This window comes from Pongo abelii, chromosome 8, assembly GCF_028885655.2.
Source record: "Pongo abelii isolate AG06213 chromosome 8, NHGRI_mPonAbe1-v2.0_pri, whole genome shotgun sequence".
Taxonomy (NCBI): domain Eukaryota; kingdom Metazoa; phylum Chordata; class Mammalia; order Primates; family Hominidae; genus Pongo; species Pongo abelii.
In genome coordinates, this window is record NC_071993.2 from 129,684,494 (window position 1) to 129,701,323 (window position 16,830).

At 47.4% G+C, this 16,830-nt stretch overlaps 1 protein-coding gene across 1 annotated transcript in view; it reads left to right on the forward strand.

Annotated features, from left to right (window-relative positions):
* Positions 1-16,830, forward strand: part of DMBT1 (deleted in malignant brain tumors 1) — an 82,128-nt gene that overhangs the window by 56,266 nt on the left and 9,032 nt on the right. The window contains exons 37-48 of the mRNA XM_063727239.1: positions 548-871; positions 1,839-1,868; positions 2,789-2,827; positions 3,551-3,874; positions 7,779-7,805; positions 8,488-8,520; positions 12,403-12,556; positions 12,851-13,053; positions 13,520-13,840; positions 14,414-14,434; positions 15,418-15,447; positions 15,747-15,897. Coding sequence (XP_063583309.1) covers positions 548-871; positions 1,839-1,868; positions 2,789-2,827; positions 3,551-3,874; positions 7,779-7,805; positions 8,488-8,520; positions 12,403-12,556; positions 12,851-13,053; positions 13,520-13,840; positions 14,414-14,434; positions 15,418-15,447; positions 15,747-15,897 — 1,657 coding nt within the window. The remainder of the gene's footprint in view (positions 1-547; positions 872-1,838; positions 1,869-2,788; positions 2,828-3,550; positions 3,875-7,778; positions 7,806-8,487; positions 8,521-12,402; positions 12,557-12,850; positions 13,054-13,519; positions 13,841-14,413; positions 14,435-15,417; positions 15,448-15,746; positions 15,898-16,830) is intronic.

The window sequence follows — 16,830 nt, forward strand, 5'->3', positions numbered from 1 at the left end:
CCAAGTGGTTAGGAACGATCGTCATCCAGGTGCTCAGGACGAGCACTGGAGGGCTCCCTAATCCCGCTGGGACCTCTTTCCTGGCCCTCTGATCATGCACTGCAGCCCTGCAAGGGTGGGTGAAAATTTCTGTCCCTGCAGCTGTCTGGCCAAGTCCTTGCCATCCCTGGCAATTTACCAGAAACCAGAGAGGACCACGTGGGTGCCACCAAACTCTTGAACATGGGGCCAGTGTGGGCCTGACCTCTGGAGCTGTGGAGCTCCATCCTGTGTGTGCCCAGAGTAGGGAGTGGGGCATCCATTCCTGTCACCTCCACTGGGGTCACAGGTGCTTCCCCAAAATCTGAGCCTCCATAAACCCGGGCAGTATAGTGTATCACCTCTCCTTCCCCTATGATAAAGCTGAACCTCTGGTAGCAGTTGTATGCAATTGTGACTGCTTGCCCAGGTGACTCTGGCCATTAGGAAGTACCCTGAGTGTGGAACTTGCCTTAGATTGTTGACCTCCTGGTAGGGATGGATGAAGGGTTCTTGTGTTCCCCTGTAGGATTTGAATCCAGTTTAGCCCTGAGACTGGTGAATGGAGGTGACAGGTGTCAGGGCCGAGTGGAGGTCCTATACCGAGGCTCCTGGGGCACTGTGTGTGATGACAGCTGGGACACCAATGATGCCAATGTGGTCTGCAGGCAGCTGGGCTGTGGCTGGGCCACGTTGGCCCCAGGAAATGCCCGGTTTGGCCAGGGCTCAGGACCCATTGTCCTGGATGACGTGCGCTGCTCAGGACGTGAGTCCTACCTGTGGAGCTGTCCCCACAATGGCTGGCTCACCCACAACTGTGGCCATGGTGAAGATGCTGGTGTCATCTGCTCAGGTGGGCCTTCAAGACCTTGGGCTCCCTCTCTTAGGTTGAAGTTTGCTCAGGAAGAAACTCCTAATTACATTCTGATCTCCTCACTCAAAGCTTCTTCTGTGTTTTCTATATTTCTGAAGTCTTGTTAGCTCTCTGCTAAGAATCCTTGTGAATTTTGCTACAGTACCTGGTGCAGCTGTGGCCACTTAGGCCAGGGCTCCAAACTGAAACAACCCAGACTTTATGCCCTTCCTGAGGCAGTGCAAGGAAGAGGCAGAAGAGAAAAGTGCTGGCTCCCCAGGACTCCATTTCTCCCCTGCTGAGTAGCACTGGGTGAGGGTATCGTGGACACAGCACAGATAGCAGGGACAGGGAGGGATCCTGTCACTACAAGGAACTCTGAACTAAAGATACTTGTCTGGAAGTGGGTTCTCAGCTAAGACCCAGTGAGGAGGTCTGGAAATAGAGGCTCAAGGGTTAGGAGTGCAAATGCATGTCTGTTTGTGTCAGGCCTGCTTGGAGTCCTTGACCTCAGGTCCTCTCAGAATGCTGCAGAGCACTGCCTGTGCCCCAGGTCTGGTGTGGGGATGGCAGCCCCCATGAGGCTGGCCAGGCATGGCCTTGTTATTGTCTGTGGTCGGGGCTGTAAGATCACACAAGGCATTTGGGCTGGAGTGGCCTCCTCAGCCTTGCTGACTCAGGAACTGCCAAAACATGCAAGGGAGAGTGTTGGTTTTGGGTCAACCTGGTCACCCTGGGCAGACACAAAGTTAATCACCTCGGAGCTGACAATAGTGGCCAGGATCTGCCTGCACCCCTTCTTATATGTTGCATCTCTGTGGGGATGTACATGGCAATGCCCCTCCCTCTGTGATAGGGACTAGGATGGACTGAGTGTCAGTTTTGCCCAGTTCCTTCTATCTTTGTTCCAGTTTTGCCATTTTCTGTATAGTGCATCTGATCTGACCTTCTCTTCTCTTTCTCACAGCTGCTCAGTCCCAGTCAACACCCAGGCCAGGTGAGTCCCCAGCATCCTTCCTCAGGATGTCCCTTCTCTTTCTGCCCAGTTACCTCTTCCCCACTCCACAGAGCTCTCCTGCTTCTCTGTGTGGATACTGTGGGGCATATTATTTTTCCCCCCACCACTCTGTAACTGAGACCCCAGCACAGTGCTTCAACAGACATAGGGTTCAGGAGGCTTCTGTCTTCTGTTCAATTTATCTCAGCTTTCATGAAGCAGTTTCATACTGTACAATGGACAACCCTTACAGGTTCAGGAAGTGACCTCATGTTTAATGAGCTTTAGCTCCTTTATATTCAGAGCTGATATAACCTTTCTGAGAATTGAGAGTGACTGCCAAAGTCACCTGGGAAGGCAACGTCAGTTCAAGCCTTAAGCATGACTTCTGCCATGGGCAAGCAATGTCAGTGCAGGCCTGATACCTCCATCCCTCACTCCTTCAAACACCCCAGATTTTTCAGGGCCACATCTGCATCCAGAAAAGGCAGAGGCCATGCTCGGGCAGGGAGAGGGATAATAAATATTTCTGGTGCCTCCACTTACTAGGAAACTTGATATCCCTTTGGGTGGCTCCTTGGTTCCCCTAACATTTTAGCTCGAACTGTCAGAGTCTCAGCAATGGTGTCAGATGTGCCCATCAGTCCATGTGTCACTGGATGGGGCAGGCTAACCCTTTGTAGCCGAGAAGAGGACATCTCACACTTCAGAGGTAGGAGGGATGGAACTGGTCTCCAGCAAGGCCTTTGTTCCTGGCTGTGCTCACTGAGCTGAAGACTTGGGTAGCACTTGGAGCAAGTGGCAGGAACCAGAAATTGAATAGTTTTCATGATGCTTGCCTGGTCCAGAGACTTTTTTTTTTTTTGTAGCTTTTCACCCTCAAGTCTAATTTTGTCCTTTCTCTTTGTTGCAATTTACAGATACTTGGCTGACCACCAACTTACTGGCATCGCCAATAGGTAAATCATCCTCTCACTCCTCCCTCGGGCTCACTCTCTACCTCTGGACAAACGTTTCTTTTGAAAATGATAGAATGAGGCTCAAGGTGGCGCCTCTGTTTTCATGTTTCTGCGAGTTGCCTGGGGAGGAAGGTAGATTCCCTGGGAACCTAGTCCTGGGTCTGATGTTAGAGGCTGGAGGGTACCGGTGACCTGTCTCTCCTGGGAGACAGCCCTGGAGGGCTCCCTAATCCCACTGGGACCTTATTCCTGGCCCTCAGGCCACAGGCTGCAGACCTGCGAATAGTGGGGAAAGTGCCTGTCCCCGTAGCTGTCTGGCCAATGTCCTGCCATTCCTGGCACTTTGCTAGAAGCCAGAGAGGACCACGTGGGTGCCACCAAACTCCTGAACGTGAGGCAGGTCTTGGCCTCCTATCTTGAGCTGTGCAGCTTCATCCTGTGTGAGAATGGAGCTCAGAATGAGGAGTGAGGCGTCCATTCCTGTCACCTCCAGTGGGGTCACAGGTGCTTCCCCAATACTTGAGCTTCCATAGACTTGGGCAGAGTAGGACATCACTGCTTCTTCCACTATGATGAAGCTGAACCTCTGTTTGTATTCGTATTCAAAGATGATTACCTGCACACATGACTTTGGCCATTAGGAAGTGCCCTGAGTGTGGAACATTCCTTAAATCCTTGACCTCATAATCAGTATGGATGAAGGGTTCTTGTGTTCCCCTGTAGGATCTGAATCCAGTTTTGCCCTGAGACTGGTGAATGGAGGTGACAGGTGTCAAGGCCGAGTGGAGGTCCTGTATCGAGGCTCCTGGGGAACCGTGTGTGATGACAGCTGGGACACCAATGATGCCAATGTGGTCTGCAGGCAGCTGGGCTGTGGTTGGGCCACGTCGGCCCCAGGAAATGCCAGGTTTGGCCAGGGCTCAGGACCCATTGTCCTGGATGATGTGCGCTGCTCAGGACGTGAGTCCTACCTGTGGAGCTGTCCCCACAATGGCTGGCTCACCCACAACTGTGGCCATCGTGAAGACGCTGGTGTCATCTGCTCAGGTGGGCCTTCAAGACCTTAAGCTCCCTCTGTTGGGGTGGAGTTTGCTCCAGAAGAAAGTCCTAATTACATTCTGATCTCCTGGCTCAAAACTTCTTCTATGTTTCCTATGTTTTTGAAGACTTGTTAGCTCTCTGCTAAGAATCCATATGAATTCACTGCCTAGTGTTCCTGTGGTCACTTAGGACAGGGGACCAAACTGAAACAACAATCCAGACTTTATCCCCTTCCTGAGGCAGTGCAAGGAAGAGGCAGAAGAAAAAAGTTCTAGCTCCCCAGCGCTCCATTTCTCCCCTGCTGAGTAGCACTGGGTGAGAGTATGGTGGACACAGCACAGACAGCAGGGCAGAGGAGGGATCCTCTCCTTAGGAGGAGGCTCATGGTAAGGAAAGGACATATGTTGGGGTAGGGAATTCTCACTTAAGACCCCAGTAAGGAGCATTTGGATTGGAGGCATATGGGCTAGGAGTGCAAATGGGTATCTGTGCATGTGTGACCTGGATCTTGGTCAGTTTCAGCTCCTTCCAAAGAACTGCAGTGCATTGTCTGTCTAGCAAGCCTGGTGTCGGGAGGGCAGCTCCCATGAGATCTGCCAGGCAAAGCCTTGTTATTACCTGTGGTTTGGGCTGGAAGATCACACAGGGGATTTTTGCTGGAGTGGTATCCTGAGACTTGCTGACTTGGTGAATTGCTAAAACCTGCAAGGGAAAGGGTTGGTTTTGGTTCAACTTGGACATCACATCCAGACACAGAGTTAATCACCTCAGAGCTGGAAATGGTGGACAGAATCTGCTTGGACCCCTTATAAGGAGCGTCTTTGAGTCCAGCCAAAGCACTGGCATTCAGCAGGTCTGGGTGAAACTGCTGGGTCTTGCTTGAAGCCTCTGGCCACTCCGTACCTCAATCAATGTGGAAGGTTCCCTTATCTACCAGTTGTCAATTGATCTTTAAAGAGGATCTATTATTAGGGATGCTTTTGTTTGCACATGGCAAGAACTCAACTCAAACACTCTTAAGCTAGAAAGGAATTCATTGGCTCAGGTATCCAGAATGGTTAGTGGTGGATCTGGAGCTTCAGGTACAGCTGGTTCCAGAAGTTCCAAGTCTTTTTTCCCCATGCTTTGCTTACATCTACTCTTTTATCTGTGTGGGCTTCACTATCAACTTGCTTTTTGCATATGGCTGAGAGACAGCAGTGAGCAGCCCCAAGTCTCTATCCCAGCAGGAGAAGGAGTCAGTCTGTCCCAGTACCTCTGGCTGACAAGGCCTGGGAGGACTTTGATTGACCTGCTTGTAAACAGGTGCTTTCTTCCAAACCATCTCTATTAGCTCTGATGGCTCAGCCAGAGTTCTATACCCATCTTTGTGTTCCTTTGGGGCGATGGGAAGGATGGGGGCACTAGGCTCTACTTCAACCTTGTAGGATGCTACTTTTTAAAATAGGAATGACTGTTTCTATTGGCATAAAAAACAGGCAGGATGTTTGTGACAGAGCTAGCAGTCCCTCAGTTGGACCCTTCCTTTCCTTTGATACTCTCTGCTCTTTGCTGGTTGACTTTACCCCTCTATCCCGAGATGGAACCTTCCCTCTCCCTGGCTGTTGCCCATGTTCATTACCATCATCTCTATCTAGTTCCAGGACTTTTTCATCATCCCCAGCTGAAAGCTCTTACCCCTTAACCATTCATAATCCATTCCTCTTTCCCTCAGCCCCTGGCAACCACTAATCTGCTTTCTGTCTCTGTATACAGATTTTACTAAGAACTGTGGTCATTTTCTATGAATGGAATCATAGCCTTTTCTGCCTGGCTTCATTCACTTAACACAATGTTTTCAAGGTTCATTCATGTTTTAGCGTGTGTCAGAACTCCACTACTTTTAACTGCCAACTAATATTCCATTGTATGGCTACGCCATCTTTGTCTATCCATTTATCAGCTTATGGACATATGGGTTGCTTCCATCTTTTGGCTGTTGTGAATAAGTCTGCTATGAGCATTAGTGTACTATTTTTTGTTTGCACTTGTGTTTCCAATTTTGGGAGATATATACCTAGGATTGGGATTGCTGGGTAATAGGGTAATTATGTTTAATTTATTGTGGAAACACTGAACAGTTGTCACAGCCGCTGCACCAATTTGCATTCCCCCCAGCAATGCCTGAGAATTCTGATTCCTCCATATCCTCACCAACGCTTGTTATGATGTCTTTTTCATCATGGCCATCCTAGTGGGTGTAAGGTGGTATTTCATGGTGTTTTGATTTGCGTTTCCCTGATGACTAATGATGTTGAGCATCTTTTCATGTGTTGGTGGGCCCTTTGTATATATTCTTGGGAGAACAGGGGCTTCATTTTATAGATACTGAGCTGAACGCCAGAGGAACTAGACTAATGTTAGTATCTTAGCCCAGCTCCCAGGCTCACAGGACAGGGTTCAGGTACACAGAGTGATCAGGATGCCTGGCCCAGTGTTGTGTCTAGCATGTGACATTCCTTCATGGAGGCCTAACTCTGCCGTTTTTTCTCCATTCTCAGGCATAGGCACTGCTAGGTATGCACAACAAAGTATCCTCATAGTTGCTTCTGCCCACTGTCCCTGTAGCTCATGGTATTCACTGGGTCCAGGTTTTGTTTCAGATTGAAGGCAAGCTGTGGGTTTGAAAGTGACTCAGGAACAAGCCTTGGGCCTGATGGGGTGGTCCCTGTGAGCAGAGTGAGTCAGCCAGAGGTGGAGAGGTGGAATCTCCCAAGAACCAGGTCCTAGGGCTGCACCTTGCCAGGCAGCTGGGAGCTGGTCTCGGTTCATCCTGCTGCAGAGGCGCTTGAGCCCAGTGGTCCCTGCAGATCCATGCTGATGGCTCCTGCACTTTAACCTCTGAATCTGAAGGCCTGGCTCAGCTCTTGAATTGCTGGGCACTGGGTTAACTCCATCAGAGAACATGCACAGCTCAGTCCACACCCAAGGGTTCTAGAAAACAACCCTTTAGGATAACATGATGAAGAACAGGCTTCCATCAATGTCTATGCTGCTGGAGAACATTAACTGGAGACCCAGAAACCTTGGCCTTCTGGAAGAATTCTGAACTTCACTCGACCTCAGATCCTCTTCCTTTAGGAGATACAGGAGAGAGTTAATTTTCCTGTCTTTTCTAGAATCCAATTCTGGTTTGGCCCTGAGGCTGGTGAATGGAGGTGACCAGTGTCAGGGCCAGGTGGAGGTCCTGTACCAAGGCTCCTAGGGCATCCTGTGTGATGACAGCTGGGACACCAATGACGCCAATGTGGTCTGCAGGCAGCTGGGCTGTGGCTGGGCCATGGCAGCCCCAGGAAATGCCTGGTTTGATCAGGGCTCAGGACCCGTTGTCCTGGATGATGTGTGCTGCTCAGGGAATGAGTCCTAACTGTGGAGCTGCCCCCACAATGGCTGGCTCTCCCACAGCTGTCAGCACAGTGAAGATGCTGTGTCATCTGTTCAGATGGACCTCCAAGACCTTGGGCCTCTATTTTAGTGTGTGGTTTTCTCCATGACAAGGCTTCTCTTTGCACTGGCCTCCTCCCAGCCTGAGCTTCTCTTCAAGATGGCCAGTTTCTCTGATACCTCAACAGGGCAATAACCTCAGCAAATGTTGTTGGTGTCTTTGAATTTTATGGGTAGGCACTAGCTTCTTTCTTATGTAGGTTCCTATAGCAAACAAGGGTTCAATCTACTTTCAGGCTGTAAGAATGAATTCTTCCAACATCTTTTTTTGAGACTAACCACTAAGGTTTATATCTACTATTCCACTCTCCTGGATGACTCTTGGGGAGTATTTCTAAGTGATGAGACGGGGACAGGCACTCAGCATTTCTCTCGCTCATCATCCTGGGCACTGGGACTGACTCATGTTTTCTTGTTTTCCTTGCAGCCACCCAGATAAATTCTACTACGACAGGTGAGTCTGCTACACCGCAGCCCAGCAATATGTCTCTTGGGAATTCCACCCGCTCTTGTTTCCAGAAGTAGGAGGAGTAGGGTAGAATCCCCCTGGGGGGTAATTTCTCTCTGAGGACTCTGACCTTTGTTAGGGTGACGAGCTGAGTTCCCACTGCCATCACTCTCATGTCTGGCTCACCGCGGAGGGCCACTGTGGCCTCCTGCTATTGCCTGCTGATAGTGCTAAGTGCTGGCAGAGATGCTGCTGTGGAAGGAGGCTTTGGTCTTCCCATCATTTCAGATGAAAATAACAACTGTCTAAAATAACTGTCAAATTAACCCTCCCATCATTTCAGATGAAAATAACTGTCTAAATTAACCCATGGGAAATTAGGACCTTCATTTTAGAAACATAGCCTAGTAATACTTCTGCACGTATTTGTCAAATAAAGAATTCTTTCACTTTGAGGGAGCCATCCCCAAAGTGTTTTTGTGCCACAGTGAAAACATCCTGGGCCAAATATGTTGGGAGGTGCTACATACTCTAGACCTTACTGGCCATGAGCAGTGTAAACTGGAATGGTCAAGGCTCTGAGAAGTCCTGTACTAAGGAAAAGGATTTAACTTTGTTAGTCAAACAAATGACTATGGAATGGAAAAATTATCTAGTAAAATCCTAAACAGCTTCATTTTTTTTCTAGATTGGTGGCATCCAACAACTACAACTACTGCAAGTAAGTATCACATTTTCTACCTGAACCATAGGTCATACATTTCTTATCCCCAAGCTTGGCTATCCATGAGCGAATGCTCTGCCCCACCCCAGCCTTCCTCAATCTGCATATAGCCCTGGCCTGTCCCACTACACCCTTCACCTCTTCATTTGAATCAATGAGATAAGTATTCTTAAAATAATAGACTTAAAGGCCTTTATTTTGGGGGGTATCTCCAAAGCTTTAGGAGGAAGAAGGGAGACAAATAGTAAATGGATAATTTTACTACAAATTATGCTTTTCCACGTCATTTTTATTTCACTATATGGCTATGTTTCAATAGATTTTCATTGCTTTTAAAAAATAATAGGGCTACTTTTCTGTGTTATTAAATCTTTTCTCACAATCATTTTAAATGCCTATATTGTATTTGATTATACAGATATGCCATGAATTATTTGACAAATCCTCAGATGCTAGATATTTGTTTGTATTTCATCATTACTGTAAATGATTTTGTGATGAAGAATATTTTTATAGACAATTTTTTTGCATACCTCACTAATTTTTCCTTTAGGATATAAATGGGTTTACTGGACCAAAGTCAACGTCATTGTAGTGCCTGGTACATAGAACGTACTTCGTGCATATTAACTTTTACTGTGTTAGGTATTTTAAGATCTTGCTGTGTGTATGGTCAAACTACCGTCAAGAATGGTTGTAAAATTATGGAATGATGTAAGAGACAAAATGATCTTCTTCCTCAGAGCTCACAATATTATTTAATACAAAACCAACTAGAAAATTACAGTTGTAACAACTGTTTCCAAGGGAAAATTCAGTGTGCAAAGAGGAAGTATTAGTAGAGATCTTCCCTGATTGGGGAGTTAGGGGAAGTTCCTTATGGAAGTGACATTCAAGCTGGGAGTTAATAGAGGAGCAGGTTCATTTGCTGAAGTGTCTTCTAACCAGAAGGAATGCTTTGAAGGCCATAGGGTGGGAAGGAGCTTGGCTGTTTGAAGGAGGGTAGGGTGGGGGCAAGGAGGGACTGCAGGAAATCTGTCAGGTGAGGCCAGATCATTCAGGGCCTTGTGGGTGGGTTAAGACTCCCATCTTTATCCTAAAGGTAGGGAGGCTGCAGAAAGATTTTAATCTTGAGAATTAGCTAATTGGAAATATATTTGCAAAAGATCATGTTTATCTTTTCTGCCAAACTGCATTTCCTGAAGGCAGGGGCCATGTCTGCCTTTTTCATAATGTATCCTTATTATCAAGCATTGTGTCTTCCTTTCAAGAACTGTTTATTGAAAGAATAAATGAGTGAATGAATGAATGGATAAATTAATGAATAAATACATAATTACTGTTGGCATTTTGGCATATATTCCATACACTGTATACACACACACACACACACACACACACACACAGTATGGCATGCTTTATATCCCATTGTATAACCCATCATTTTCATTTAAGTTTATATAATACTTTCTTCATGACCTTAAAATTAGCATTTTTATAGCATTGAAATTACTTTATAGAAGAAGGTTTAATGACTACATCATTTTCCACTGTATAGATATACCATCATTTAGCTAAACGGTTACTAATTGTGAAGCAAAAACATTGTTTCCAATTATATTTTATAATGTTAAGTGACTATATACAATAGCATATTTTATAACCATTTATATTTAATGTTTAGAAATATGTAATTCATATCCTTGTCTCTGAAAGTTTGACTTTATCCTTAATTATTTCCCAGTGTAGAAATAGAATGGGAGGGCAGGCCACATGATCTTCAAGAAGCACTGTCTTCCCACCAAATGAGAGAACGTATTTCTATCTCATAAGGGACTTGTACCTAGGATATATAAGTGACTCTTGTAGTCAATGATAAAAAGTCAAATAACCCAACTGAACAATGAGCAAAAGACCTGAAAGATATTTCTCTACAGAAGATTCACAGATGGCAGAGAAGGCATTGGAAAGGTGCTCAATATCATTAGCTATCAAGGACATGCAAATGAAATACTTAGTAGGTGGGCTGTAGTCAAAAAGCCAGATAATAGCAAGTGTTGATGAGGATGTGGAGAAATTGGAAACCTTATGCACAGCTGCAGGGAATGCAAAATGGTACAGCCACTTTGAGAAGCAGTTTGGTGGCTCCTCGAAAGGTTAGACCTGGAGTCACCAATATGACCCACCAGTTGTATTCCTAGGCATATATACCCAGGAGAAATGAAAACATATGTCCACGCAGAAACTTGTCTGTGAATGTTCAGGACAGCTTTATTCATAGTAGCCAAATGTGAACGCAATGCAAATGTCCATCATGGCGAATCGAGAAACAAATATGATACGTCCATGCAGTGGAGTATTATTTGGCAATAAAAATGAATTTAATAGTGGCCAGGCACGGTGGCTCACGCCTGTAATCCCAGCATTTTGGGAGGCCAAGATGGGCAGATCGGCTGAGGTCAGGACTTCGAGACCAGCCTGGCCAACAGGTGAAACCCTGTCTCTACTAAAAATACAAAAATTAGCTGGGCATGGTGGTGGGCGGCTGTAATCCCAGCTACTCAGGAAGCTGGGGCAGGAGAATCGCTTGAACCTGGGAAGCGGAGGTTGCAGTAAGCTGAGATCGTGCCACTGCACTCCAGCCTGGATGACAAGAGTGAAACTCCATCTCAAAACAAAACCAAACAAAAAAAAGAATTTAATATTGATTTATGCTACAACATGATGAACTTTGAAAACACATTGAGAAGTCAGTCAAAAAAGACTACCGTATTGTGTAATTTGTTTTATATGAAATGTCCACAATAGGCAAATCTATAGAGACAGAACAGTAGATCAGTGGGTCCCAGGAATGGAGGGTGTTGAGAAGAAATGGGGATTGATTGCTAATGAGTACAGGGTTTCTTTTTGGGGTGATGAAAATAATCTAAAATTGACTATGGTGATTTCAGAGCTCTCGGTATGCTAAAAACCATGGACTTATCCCCTTAGAAAAAGTAAACAAAGAGTTATGAAAAAGAAAAAAAAAAGAAAACGTTTTAATTTCTATCACTGAGTGCGCACATGTTTTTAAAAAGTTTTTATTACTATAAACCAACCAACAAAATGTTTGACCACTTAGTATTTATCCTTTTCTGATAAATAACAATAGCTAATATTGCTGGGTGCTTATGTGCCTGGCACTCTCTAAGAGTTTATATAGACATAGAAACCTATCTCATGTTTATGTATAAATGTTCATGTATACATATCTTATTTAATACCCGTAAGAGTCTGATGAGGCAGATGCCATTACCACTCTCATTTTTCTGATGAGGAAACTGAGGCAGAGAGGTTAAGTAACTGGCTCCAGATCATGGAGCTGATAGAGGCAGAGCCAAGATGCAAACCCAGGCTTCTTGTTGCAGAAACCTTGCTCCTTACCCAATGTTGTGCTACTTGTGAATTGGCAGAGTCCTGGGCTCAAGGAAGACGCTAGGGAACACACTGTGTTATGGAGTGCTCTCCATGGGTCAGCACTGTGTTCAGCCAGGACTATCCCACGTCCCTGTCTGTAGCTGATTGAACAATGATAACAGTCACTTTGTTGCTTTCTTGGCATTTTTGCTAGAGGTGACACATGCTCCCTCTGAAGCTTGGGTCACATCCTCCCAGAGGGTTGCTGTCCAGGCCCAACAGGTAAAGCAGGGACTCGACTCAAAACTTCTAATGTTGGGCCACCTAGAACCAGGCCCAAGAGAGGGGACTTGTTTACAGGGGAAGTTAAGTCATGTTATAAAGTGCAGAAGATGAAACTGGATGATACTGACGCAGATGATTGCTTGCCACAAAATACCTGAAGACCTGGTACAATGGAGATGTCCCCTTTCTCCTCTCTAGGACCCTCTTCAAATTGTGGTGGCTTCTTATTCTATGCCAGTGGGACATTCTCCAGCCCATCCTACCCTGCATACTACCCCAACAATGCGAAGTGTGTTTGGGAAATAGAAGTGAATTCTGGTTATCGCATAAACCTGGGCTTCAGTAATCTGCAGTAAGTAATGCCTGGTCATCTGGTGAGGGGTGAGTCCCTCTGCAGCACACCCACTGGTTTAGACTGTGTCCTGGGCTGGGATGCTTTTCACTCTCATGTGCCGTGGACAAGCTTTTGGTGGCTTTGATTCCTACCACAAAGCATCAGGGAACACTGATGTCCTTTGACTTAATTAAGGAAGAGCTAGAAGAAAAACCTTTATTCAATGGCATCCCTTGTAAAGTGCACCCTATTTATAAAATGGAGGGGCAATAGGAATTTCAATGTTGACTTGAATACATTTTCTCCATACAGGTTGGAGGCACACCATAACTGCAGTTTTGATTATGTTGAAATCTTTGATGGATCATTGAATAGCAGTCTCCTGCTGGGGAAAATCTGTAATGATACCAGGCAAATATTTACATCTTCTTACAACCGAATGACCATTCACTTTCGAAGTGACATCAGTTTCCAAAACACTGGCTTTTTGGCTTGGTATAACTCCTTCCCAAGTGGTAAGTGCACGCTAGACCATGCCTATGAGGCTTGGTGGATTTACCCAGCTGCCTCTTTGGGGGCACCATGGTTCCCCAAGGAAATCAAAGAAGGGCCTCAGCGATGCATTGCCCATTCTCTTTCTCTTGGCACTGACTGTGTGGGCAGGCCCTTGGGAAGGCAGCAAAGGGTGCAGACTGGGGGTCACACCTGGCCTTGGGTCTGCCACCAACTCTCCGGGGGACCTGGTGACTCTCCTTCAGAGCCACCCCTCTCCATCTGGAGGTGAGGGGATCTGAGCTTGGCGATGTCTAGAGCCCCTTTCAGCTCTGCATGGAGCGGTCCAGTACCTCCACCCCAGCTTTTCTGCATTTCTATTTGGCGACTTTGGAGGTGGGAAAAGGCCTGGGGGATGCTTGGCCTTTGAGGTTGTGGGACATTTGTTGTGGGACATGGCCATGATATCTCAGTTAATGTGTCTTTCAGATGCCACCTTGAGGTTGGTCAATTTAAATTCATCCTATGGTCTATGTGCTGGGCGTGTAGAAATTTACCATGGTGGCACCTGGGGGACAGTTTGTGACGACTCCTGGACCATTCAGGAAGCTGAGGTGGTCTGCAGACAGCTAGGGTGTGGACGTGCAGTTTCAGCCCTTGGAAATGCATATTTTGGCTCTGGCTCTGGCCCCATCACCCTGGACGATGTAGAGTGCTCAGGGACAGAATCCACTCTCTGGCAGTGCCGGAACCGAGGCTGGTTCTCCCACAACTGTAATCACCACGAAGATGCTGGTGTCATCTGCTCAGGTATGGCCCAATGCCATGGAAGGCCCATTTCACCTGTAACTTGCTATAAAGTGAGAGCTTAAGGCCAGTGGCTGATGGTGTCTGTGGCCCAGGCAGGAGCTGGTCATTGTGTCCTCGTGGGCTGCTGCACACTCCAGAAGAGCATGCAGGGGGCTGCTTTATCTTTGGCCAGTTTCTGGACCCAGGGCCATTATGCTGAACACTCATCTGACTGAAGGACTTCCAGCAATGATTTAACTTCTTTATGCTTTAGTTTCCTTGATTGTTGAGTCAGGGTGGCTGATAGTGCTTGCTACCAGTGACAATTGGGATGGTTTTAGAACAATCATGGTCAAGGACAGAGTGATGGGTGTTATGACCTCAGCTGTAATCCTGATGACCACAAGTATGACGGGACTTAGGGAGCATCTGGGGAAGCTGGGAAGGCTTCTCAACAGCAATTGCTGGGTGGACCTGGGGGCCCTCGGCGATGGGGGTCAGGTTATGAGCCATGTAAGTGTATCTCTGCCTCATTCCGGCCCCTCCTCCAAGCCACACATCTGCGACCTATGCTTTTCTTCTATTCCTTTTCAGGAAACCAGCTATCGACACCTGGTAAGTCCACCCAATTTCCATTCCACTTCCCTGGTCTCCAGGTCTCTCCATTGCTGCTGCCTAGACTGTGCAGGGCATGTTCCTCACTCTCCAAGGAGTTCGTCTGTGGTGCCATCCTCTACAGCCCCTGTCCCCTCCCCTGCCGGCCACCAGGATGGTGTGCCCCTCTCTGTGCTTCAGTGGCCTGACCCACCTAAGATTAGGATCTCCAGTCAGTCCCGAGGCGAGGCCCGCCACCTGTCAGATTTGACTGTCCTCACAGACACCAGACCCTGACCAGTGTTGGCCAAAGGGGGCCCACTGCATTGCAGAGCTACTCCCTGCCTGCTCCTGAGCTGCTCCAAGTGTTCCCAGCATGGCCCTGGCACCTCTCCAGCACCCCCCCCGCCCCGCCCCCTGCTTGCTTTGTCATCCCCTCCTGGCCTCCCATAGCAGCAGCTTCAGGCCTGTCCCCTCCCATCCATTCTTCACTGTGCAGTCCCTTCAAGTGATTCCTCAGGGTCTTCTGGTGGTGACTCCCCTCCTCAGCACAGCATGACTGCCAGGGCTCCCCATGATCTGCTGCCTATGCTTGGTGCCTCACCCCATCCTCTGCCTGCTCCATCTACACGGAGGTTCCCAAATCTCTTCCACCCAGGTGCAGTTGCACCTGCTGTTCCTCTGCCTGGGACACCCCGTTTCTACCTCTTTCCCTGCCCCCTAATTACTGCCCCTTTTTCCCCACTCCATCTGGAGCAGGGGCCAGACTTCCGGGCTCCTCTCCTTCCCCAGGCTTTGGTCAATCTCGGCCTCTTCCCAGCATGCTGGGATTCGCTCTCCTCCAGACCTCCCCAAGGGCAAGTGAGCTCCCCAAGGGCAAGGCCTGTGTCCAGCTCCTCCCTGTGGACTTGGGCTTGGCACAGCATCTGCACAGCTCACGAGCAGTCGACAGCTGTGTCAGGGATGCCAGAAAACTGATCCTGATCTTTTCTTTTTGTCAACAGCTCCTTTTCTCAACATCACCCGTCCAAACAGTAAGTTCCGAGCTCCCTGACAAGTCTGTGGCAGAGTGGCCTGGAAATTCCTCTTCCCATTTCCTCAGTGACAATGCGGCTGGGGAGGAGATGGCTTCCCCCAAAGTGGTCTCCCTGCAAGAGTGCCCCGCCAGCCCTCAGTGGACGGTCCAGATCTAGGCCACCTCTTGCTCTTAATTGGTTTCTGTCTTGGGAATTATTTTTTAAAATTTTAAAGTAATTTAAATTTAAAATAGTCCCCAGGTGACTGTGCAGTGTGCTCTGGGGGTCACTGACATTCCCACTTTTTGTCCTGACAGCAAATTATTCCTGCGGAGGCTTCCTATCCCAACCATCAGGGGACTTTTCCAGCCCATTCTATCCCGGGAACTATCCAAACAATGCCAAGTGTGTGTGGGACATTGAGGTGAAAAACAACTACCGTGTGACTGTGATCTTCAGAGACGTCCAGTAAGTGTGCGCCAAGAAGAATGCCTTGGGGCCTCACAGACCTTTCAAGGGGGAATAAATGGTACTTAGAACGTCAGGAGAGATGTTTGCTGGGAGACATTTTTGACCTAGCCCAGAGGCATCCCGTGGAGAGTTGGGGAGGGGCCACAAGAGCCTTAGAGTGGACAAAAGCTCTGGTTTCAAGTCCTAGGTCTGCCAACAATTTGCTGTGTGACCACAGGAAGTCACTCAACTTTCCTGAGCCTCAGTCAAAAGAGGGGGATAAAATACCTGCTTTCCTCACCTCATTGGTTACTGGGAAGGTCACGAGAAAGAGAGAGGAGAGAGAGGGAGAGAGATGTGAAAATATTTACAAAATATTGTCCAATGGAAAAGATGGTTGTTAAGTAGTAATGATAGACTTAGGGGCAATAATAGCACAAATAATCCTATTAACAACCACACTGGCCAGGTATGGTGCCTCAGGCTTGTAATCCCAACACTTTGGGAGGCCGAGGCAGGAGGATCACTTGAACCCAGGAGCTCAAGACCAGCCTGAGCAACACAGGGAGACCCTCATCTCTACAAAAAAATACAAAAATTAGCTGGGCGTTGTGGCCTGCACCTGTAGTCCCAGCTACTCAGGAGGCTGAGGTGGGAGAATCGCCAGAGCCCTGGGAGTTGAAGGTTGTGGTGAACTATGATAGCACCAGTGCACTCCAGCTTATGGAATAAAATGAGACCCTGTCTCAGGAAAACAAAACAAAACGAAAAGAACAATTGTATCTGTTTTGTGGAACCCTTTTTCTCCACCCTCTCCTTTCTTCATGTGAGTTCACCAGGGATCGGGCAGAGATGGAGGAATTGCTGCTGCAGAGGGTAGGGTATCTGCTCTGCATCCAATCATAAGTAGACATCATCGTTTTAAGCAGAGGGGACATTACTAAAAGCACT